At 48.6% G+C, this 8,742-nt stretch overlaps 1 protein-coding gene across 1 annotated transcript in view; it reads right to left on the reverse strand.

Annotated features, from left to right (window-relative positions):
• The window catches only part of IGDCC3 (immunoglobulin superfamily DCC subclass member 3), a 108,988-nt gene extending 102,418 nt beyond the window's left edge, over positions 1-6,570 (reverse strand). Inside the window, exon 1 of the mRNA XM_056866121.1 lies at positions 6,264-6,570. Within this exon, the coding sequence (XP_056722099.1) occupies positions 6,264-6,567 (304 nt within the window). The 5' untranslated portion in view covers positions 6,568-6,570. The remainder of the gene's footprint in view (positions 1-6,263) is intronic.
• Between the last annotated feature and the right edge of the window lie 2,172 nt (positions 6,571-8,742).

The following is an 8,742-nucleotide window of genomic DNA, read 5'->3' on the forward strand; positions in this document are numbered from 1 at the left end:
TACTACTCCCTCACATGAAAACATTTTGCTGGATAATGCAAGTTCTGCTCCCACCCAGGGCAGCCACAAAGTTTTAAGGATGAGAAAAAGGGCTCCCTCGGCAGACTGTTAAAACACAGTTGGGAAACAACTGAGGCCTTTGTTGTGGAGCATTCAAACTTTGCAGAAGAAACGTTGTGGGGAACAAGACAACACGCTTTTACAAGACCGGGCCTTGTTTTGCCTTCCACAATTGTTCCAAGTTCCGGATAAAACCACACCCACCCACATGAAGTGATCCTCCATTTACTCCCGACTGTAAGCTATTCTAGTTGTCTAAATTGGATTCCAAGCGACAGTATTTTACATTTGCGGCATGTGGAATCGCACTGTCAAAATGTCACTCGTAGCACAACAAACCACTACCACCACCTCTGATATACGCACACACAGTAGCTTTTTTGCTGCTGATTTTTTTTGGGGGGGGGGGTAGGGGGTCAGAATGAGCAACCACAGAAGAAAAAACTACTATGAGGAAAGAGCATCTCATAATTATGTGGAAGTGGTTTAAGAAAAACAAACCCACAGCCCTCATTTGCCTGCTCATTCCAGGGCCCGGGCCATTCCGGGGGCCGGCAGCAAGCCAAACTTGGCTGTAATTTCATGCCACTATGTTAGCTGAGTCGTTGGCATAAAATTCACCGGGGGTTCTTCCCATACGCAGTGCTACGAAAAGGACACACCGATTTTTCACCGTAATGGCGCTGTTTCCTGAGATATATAATTCTGTCTTCTGTCTCACCACCGTACAGCAGCCACAGACCAGTCAAGAACTTCCGGGTCCTGCCAACGGCCTCCATGTCTTGAAGCCCAAGAGTGTGCAGAGCTGAGTTCCAAATACAGGGAATGTATCCCCTCCACCACAGGTCTTTTTCACACTATGATGCAGCTATATGACACTGAGATTTCCACCCAGTAAACAAGTGTGAAGGGCAGATACGTACAGAGGACAGCCATGTTGTTTTGCAGTAGAAGAGCTAGATTCGAGTCCATAGCATCTTACAGACAGAAAAGATTATCGGGGTATGAGCTTTCGAGAGTCAAAGCTCCCCGCATCAGTTATAATTTTTATTTTATTAAGATTGATATCCCACACTTACTCGGCCAGAGCCCTCCCCACAACAGACACCCTGTGAAGTAGGTGGGCTGAGAGAGCTCTAAGAGAACTGTGACTAGCCCAAGGTCACCCAGCTTGCTTCATGTTTAGGAGTGGGGAAACAAATCCGGTTCACCAGATTAGCCTCCGTCGCTCATGTGGAGGAGTGGGGAATCAAACCCGGTTCTCCAGATCAGAGTCCACCGCTCCAAACCACCGCTCTTAACCACTACACCACGCTGGCTCCCACGCTGTCATCTGCCTTGGTGGCCCTAATTGGGCAGAAAGGCAAGACATACATTTTATAAATAAATATACTGCTTCAGATTCTGGAGGTTTCATTTAGGTATTGCGGCTAACAGCTTCTGTCAGGCCTGTTTCCTGGCATCTTCCGGTAGCCACATGAAAAACGAAAGGGCCCCTTTTCCAGTTACACAATGCCTGAAAATTACCAAAGGGGCACATGAGATTTTTCTCCAAGGGCTAGCATCTCAAGGCCTTAGGTAATTAACCCACTGCCTCAAAAGCTAAGTGTTATAAGTATACTGTTTCCGGAGACCAAGATTAAGGTAATTCATACTGTGGTATTCCTCATTACTATGTATGGATGTGAAAGTTGAACAATGAAGAAAGCTGATAGGAAGAAAATTCATTTGAAATGTGGTGTTGGAGGAGAGTTTTACAGATTCCACGGACTACCAAAAAGACAAAGAAGCAGGTTCCAGATCAAATCAAGCTTGAATTCTCCCTAGAAACTAAAACAAATAAACTGAGGCTATCGTGTTTTGGACACATAACACTTTTCTGAGAAGACAAGACTCACTGGAAAAGACAACCATGCTAGGAAAAGTGGAAGGCAGCAAGAAAAGAGGAAGACTCAACCTGGCTGAAGAGCGCTGAGGCTAGGCTTGCTGACCCAGGTGGGCAAGCCCTGTCCTTTTTTGTGTATTTGTGTGTATGTGAGTGTTGTGCGCACTGTGGGACAGGGGGGTGGGGTGTTAGGCCCTTCCTAGACTACCACCCTGTTGCATGCCACTACCCAACCTCTCCACCAGCATGGTGTAGTGGTTAACAGTGGTGGTTTGGAGCAGTGGACTCTAATCTGGAGAACCGGGTTCAATTCCCCCCTCCTCCACATGAGCGGCGGAGGCTAATCTGGGGAACTGGGTTGGTTTCCCCACTCCTATACATGAGTGTCAGACTCTAAGCTGGAGAACCGGGTTCAATTCCCCATTCCTCCACATGAGCAGCAGACTCTAATCTGGAGAACCAGGTTCAATTCCTGACTCCTCCACATGAAGCCAGCTGGGTGACCTTGGCCTAGTCACAGCTCTCTTAGAGCTCTCTCAGCCCCGCCTATCTCTCAAGGTGTCTGTTGTGGGGAGGGGAAGGGAAGGAGATTGTAAACTGGGTTGATTCTTCCTTCTTCTGCCCCAATCCTTTGCCACCTCTACCACTCATAATTAGGGCTCTCTGTTGCAACAAAATCCCGGTTAGTTTCCCCTCCAAAAACCCCGTGGCCTCTGTGGCCATTGTTCCCTTCCTGTGATCTGTGAAAACGGGGCCATTCAGCTCAGTGACAGCAGTGGGCGTGATGGATGGCATCAAAGGGGCATTACTGGGGGGTGGGGGGAGGGAGAGAGTCGCTCTCGGCCTTGACAAAGAGCTGCCGTTAGTTAATCATGGGGAGGAGGATGGAGAGGTGCCGGCTGATTCATCCCGCCATGTGCTGCATCTCCTCTTCCAGGGAATGGGGGAGGGGAAGCCAAAAGGACCCCCAAAGGCATTGGAGGGGCCTGGCTGGAGGAAGGACGTCGCAGAGAGGAGAGGTCACCCTGTCATAAGAAAAGCCCCGCTGGATCGCATCAGGACAGCGTCTGGTCCGATCTCCAACAGCGGACGCTTCTGCAGAGCCCGCAAGCGCCGTCTTCCCCTCTTGCGTTCTCCTCACCGACTGGTACTTAGAGGTACATTGCCTTTGAGCATGGAGTTTCTCGTTTGTTGGTTTCCCCACTCCTACACATAAAGCCAGCTGGGTGACCTTGGGCAAGTCACAGTTCTCTCCGAACACTCTCAGCCCCACCTACCTCACAGGATATCTGTTGTGAGAAGGGGAAGGGAAGGGTGATCGTAAGCTGGTTTGATTCTTCCTTAAGGGGCAGAGAAAATCAGCTTATAAAAACCAACTCTTCTTCTTCTTGTTCTCTTTTGAGAACTCTGCCCCCTTATTAAGCAAGGGTCGTGTGTTTTCTCAGCGCCTCTCTTCTCCCACAGCGGGAGGGGACAGGACAGGACTACCTTTGTCCAGTTTCCCAGGAGAACTTTTCTACACTGGATCCTTGAGAAAGAGCAACAACAAAAACCCACACAGAGCAAACTACCCTATTTGAACAGGGCGAGAAGAGGAAAGGGGGGGGGGACAAAGCCTCCTCCCAAAAAACGAGGCCTGCAGGCAAATAAGGCACCCGTTGTGCAGGACAGCGCAAGAGAATATTCTCTGCTCCTCTTAAAGATGCAACCCCGGCCTCTTTTCAGCTGCTCTTGAGAATCCGCATGGCTGGAGCAACGTCTCCCAGGCTCCGCAAAAGCAAGCGGGCTTTCGCTTTCAGCCGCCCTCCATTCAGTCCTGAACAATGGGGGGGGGAGGGACAAAGAGAAAAGGAGAAAGGGGTGGCGGTTTTTTAAGCGGCCTTCAAGAGGCCATCTGCTCCAGCCGGCTCTGCCGAGGCTGGGAACCAGGGAGATCCCAAGTTCTGACTTAATCGGAGCCACTTAGCGAGCGATCCCGGGGGCAAAACCAGATGACCCCCCTTCTTTGCTACGGCCAAGTCGACTGTTGCAAATTACATATAAAGCCACAGCCGCCGTTAAAACCATATGCCACGATCTGGGGGTGGTGGGGGGAAGAGCATCCACACACCTCTCAAACCCAGTCTGGTCAGCTGTAAAGACACAATGTTATTACCACGGCTACAAATCATCAATGCCCTATTGATGCAGACATCACTTGCTATGTCAGAACAGGCAACAAGAGAGGTCTCTGTCCTGATGAGCTTACACTCTTGATTTAAGGAAAGAAAGAAAAAGAAGAAGAAGAGTTGGGTTTTTATATGCCGACTTTCTCTACTACTTAAGGAAGAATCAAACCGGCTTACAATCCCCTTCCCTTCCCCTCCCCATAACAGACACCCTGTGAGGAAGGTGGGGCTGAGAGTGTTCGGAGAGAACCGTGACTAGCCCAAGGTCACCCAGCTGGCTTCATGTGTAGGAGTGGGGAAACCAACCCAGTTCACCAGATTAGCCTCCGCCGCTCATGTGGAGGAGTGCGAAATCAAACCCAGTTCTCCAGATTAGAGTCCACAGCTCCAAACCACCGCTCTTAACCACTACTCTATGCTGGCTCCCCCTTGTTCCTCAAAGCTGAGCCAAGTTCGGTGTTCGGAATTCCCATTAAAAACAGAATTACCAGCTGCACAAATTTGCACAAAGGCAAAATTCGGATTGTGGCCGCTCGCAGTAGCACAATAGCCTCGGAGACCTGCCACTGGCCTCTAGGAGGCCTCTTCGTGGCAGAACTCTTCTGAGAGAAAAGCTGCTAACTCTGGCAGGTATCTTGTCTCCTGAACCCCCTCCCTCCAGTCTTTGCTGGGCAACTAGCTCACCTTGTCCTCACTGGCCCCATCCCTGATGGTGGCCTTCATCTGCAACCCTTTTCGGGGACAAAAATTTCAACCCAGTAAGAATCCTGGGGGGAGGGAAGACGGCATGGTATGACCTGAGCTCTTCCGATCTCGGAAGCTAAACAGGGTCAGTACTTGGAAGGGAGACCGCCAAGGAAGGCTCTGCAGAGGAAGACGATGGCAAACCACTTTTGATAAGTCACTGGCCTTGAAAGGCCCTTGCTAGGGTGGCAGAAGTTGGAAGCTAAGCAGGGTCGGTACATGGATGGGAGACCACCAGGGAAAGCTCTGCAGCAAGTCGGCTGTGGCTTAACAGCACTTTAAACACACACACACACACACACACGAGTCTTGGGATCTTGAATGCCTAGCTACACACCCAGCACACTCCGATCCCATGGGGAACGCAACGAGTTAACTATGCTAGGCCACATTTCTGCACACACAGGTTTCGTCTCCCCTCCAGAACTTCTCTCCCTCTTTCTATCACAAGCAGATTTCTGCCACCATCCACTCTAAGACTTCCATGAAACCGTAAATTAAAAACATAACAAATAAATAAACACAAACAAACAGGACTAAAGGTTTTCCAGGCAAAAGTCAATAAAATTCTGCGCATACATTTATGTAAATGGAGCAAATCTGCAAAATCTCTCCCTCTCCCCACTTCTTATCTTACATAGTCTGTTTTGGGTTTGCTACAGAGAAGAAAAAGGAGCCCTGCCAGGTGCCAATACTCTTTCCAAACAGCTGGCAATCTTATCCTGAATTTTAGGGTTATCTGACGGCATCGTCCACCACACCTATTCTGGCGTCTCCTTGCAGCCATAAGGCCTAGGGCCTTTAAAACGGAGGCTGGGATTTGAGAGATGCTGCATTCCACAGCCAATACCACTTGTGACCCTTCTGCCGAATCGACAGGAAGATGAGGAATAATGCAAAATGTGAATCCTCCAGGGCTTCGGATTGGCTGTGCCCAGCACCCTGTGACAGAATTCAAAAGAGGAAGGTTTTTATATGCCGACTTTCTCTACCACTTAAGGGAGACTCAAACTGGCTTACAATTCCCTTCCCTTTCCCTCCCCACAACAGACACCCTGTGAGGGAGGTGGGTGTGAGAGAGTGTGACTAGCCCAAGGTCACCCAGCTGGCTTCGTGGGTAGGAGCGGGGAAACAAATCCGGTTCACCAGATTAGCCTCCGCCACTCATGTGGAGGAGTGGGGAATCAAACCCTGTTCTCCAGATCAGAGTCCACTGCTCCAAACCACCGCTCTTAACCACTACACCATGCTGGCTCTCACTCTACAAAGCTGCTCACCGGCTCAAAAAGACTGGGTACCCGTGGTCTACTAAACCTAGCTATTGCGCATTTATTAACCCTAACGCCAAGCTTTTTCTGCAGAGAAGAAAAGAGAAGGGATTTTCAAGGAAAGCGAAGGGGACTTACTGGCCGCCTGAATCCGAGCCTTTCGGCTCACCACCAACCCAAAGCGGTTCCGTGCCGTGCATTCGTACTCCCCTTCGTCGGAAGACCCGTCACCCCTGAGTTTCTGGAAGTGGGAAAAGTACAGCGAGCCATTGGCGAGGGTGAAGGCGTCCTCACTGTCCTCTAACGTGGCCCCGTTCCTCCGCCACGTGATGCTGATCGGCTGGATCCCTTCCACCTGGCAGGGCAGGACCAGCGGCTGCTCCTGAACGGCGATGTGGTCACTGGGCTCTATGGTAAAAGCCAGTTCTGTGGAATGGCTCATGTCTATGGAAGAGAGAAAAGGCACAGATAATTTCAAGCGTGAGGCAGTTGATCTTCCCATATGGGTCACCAGGTGCATATTTTCTCCCCTCTCTCATAATACTAGAACACAGGGTCATCTGCTGAAGCTGGAGGGCGAGAGATTCAAAACTGATAAAAGTATTCACATAACGCAGAGTTAAATTGTGGAACTCCCTGCCCCAGGATGTGGTGATAGCTGCCAACTTGGAAGGCTTTAAGAGAGGAGTGGATGTGTTCATGGAGGAGAGGGCTATTCATGGCTACTAGTAAAAATGGATACTAGTCATGATGCATACCAATTCTCTCCAGGATCAGAGGAGCATCCCTATTATATCAGGTGCTGTGGAACACAGGCAGGACAATGCTGCTGCAGTCGTCTTGTTTGTGGACTTCCTAGAGGTACCTGGTTGGCCACTGTGTGAACAGACTGCTGGACTTGATAGACCTTGGTCTGATCCATCATGGCCTTTCTTGTGTTCTTATTATAAAAGGTGAATACAGGGGTGTCAAACATAAGGACTGCAGGTTGGATCTGGCCCCTTGAGAGCTCTTATCCAGCCAGCAAACAAGCAGAGGCAGCCATCGCCCCTCGATCTGGGCTGGCGAGACACGGCACGGCCCAACCAAATGGCATTTGTCATATCCAGCCCTCGTAACAATTGAGTTCGACACCCCTGGGTTGATATCTAGTCACTAGTTTGAACATATTTATTTATTGCATAAAACCGTAGGGTGACGCTGGCATTCCAGGATAACAGCAAAAGAAGGGGCTGTTAAGTGAATCATTCATATTTGAGATTTATTGATTTCATCTAAATTCCAATTTTCTCCCCATTGAGGAGCCAAAGCACCTGACATTATTTCCCTCTCCTCCATTTTCTCCTTGCAACAACCCTGTGAGGTAGGTTAGGCTGAGAGACAGTGACTGGCCCAAGGTCACCCAGTGAGTTCCCATGGCAGTGTGAATTCGAACCTGAGTCTCCCAAATTGTACGCTAACCACTGCACCACAGGGGCTCTGTTAAAAATTATAATAATTTGTTTAAAAGGTAAAGGTAGTCAACTGTGTAAGCACTGGGTCATTACTGACCCATGGGGTGAAATCACATCACGACATTTACTAGGCAGACTGTGTTTACAGGGTGGTTTGCCAGTGCCTTCCCCAGTCATCTATCTTTACCCCCAGCAAGCCGGGTCCTCATTTTACCAACCTCAGAAGGATGGAAGGCTGAGTAAACCTTGAGCCGGCTACCTGAAACCAAATTTGAGATGGAAATCAGTTCATGAGGTTGTGTAATTTGTTACACAGCATGCTTGGTATAGTGATTAGGAGCAGTGGACTCTAATCTGGAGAACTGGGTTCGATTCCCCACCCCTACACATGATGCCAGCTGGGTGACCTTGGGCCAATCACAGTTCTCCCAGAACTCTCTCAGCCCCGCCTACCTCACCAGGTGTCTGTTGTGGAAAGAGGAAGGGAAGGAGATTGTAAGATGATTTGAATCTCCTTAAAAGGTAGAGAAAATCGGCATATAAAAAACAACTCTTCTTGTTCTTCTAAAATGGATTTGTTTCACAATAATAGTTAACTAATTTGTTTTTTTAATTATAAGTACCAAATCAAACCTACGTAGGATGGAAAGCATTTTCCTTGTTCTTCTGATGAGGTTAATTCTTCAAAAAATACTTGACGAACATTTGATAACAGTTTAATGTTCAGTTGACCAAATCTTTTTCAACTGGTCAAATAGTCATCCTTACACCATTAAAATCTTAGCACTAAAGCTTCCTAATTCCAGTTTCAAGTCCTCATCATTGCAAAGAACTGCCTGAACTCGCTCAGGTAATTTTTTGCATAAATCACTTGAAGCTGGAATAGATGGGGACAGAATTTTATTTTGGCATACTAGCCCAAAATACTAATAAAGGGCTCCAGGATGATAACCTGCATGGTGTAGCGGTAGAGTATCAGACTAGGATCTGCGAGACCCAGGTTCGAATGTGGATGACTTTGGGCCAGTCACACACACTCTAAGCCTAAATGAGTTCACAGGGAGCCTGTTGAGAGGATAAAATGGAGAATGGGAGAATCATTTGTAGGCCTGTTTGGGTCTCCATTGCGAGGGGGGGAAACAGGGTATAAATACATCTAAAAA

The sequence above is a fragment of the Euleptes europaea genome, chromosome 20 (assembly GCF_029931775.1).
Source record: "Euleptes europaea isolate rEulEur1 chromosome 20, rEulEur1.hap1, whole genome shotgun sequence".
Classification (NCBI taxonomy): Eukaryota; Metazoa; Chordata; class Lepidosauria; order Squamata; family Sphaerodactylidae; genus Euleptes; species Euleptes europaea.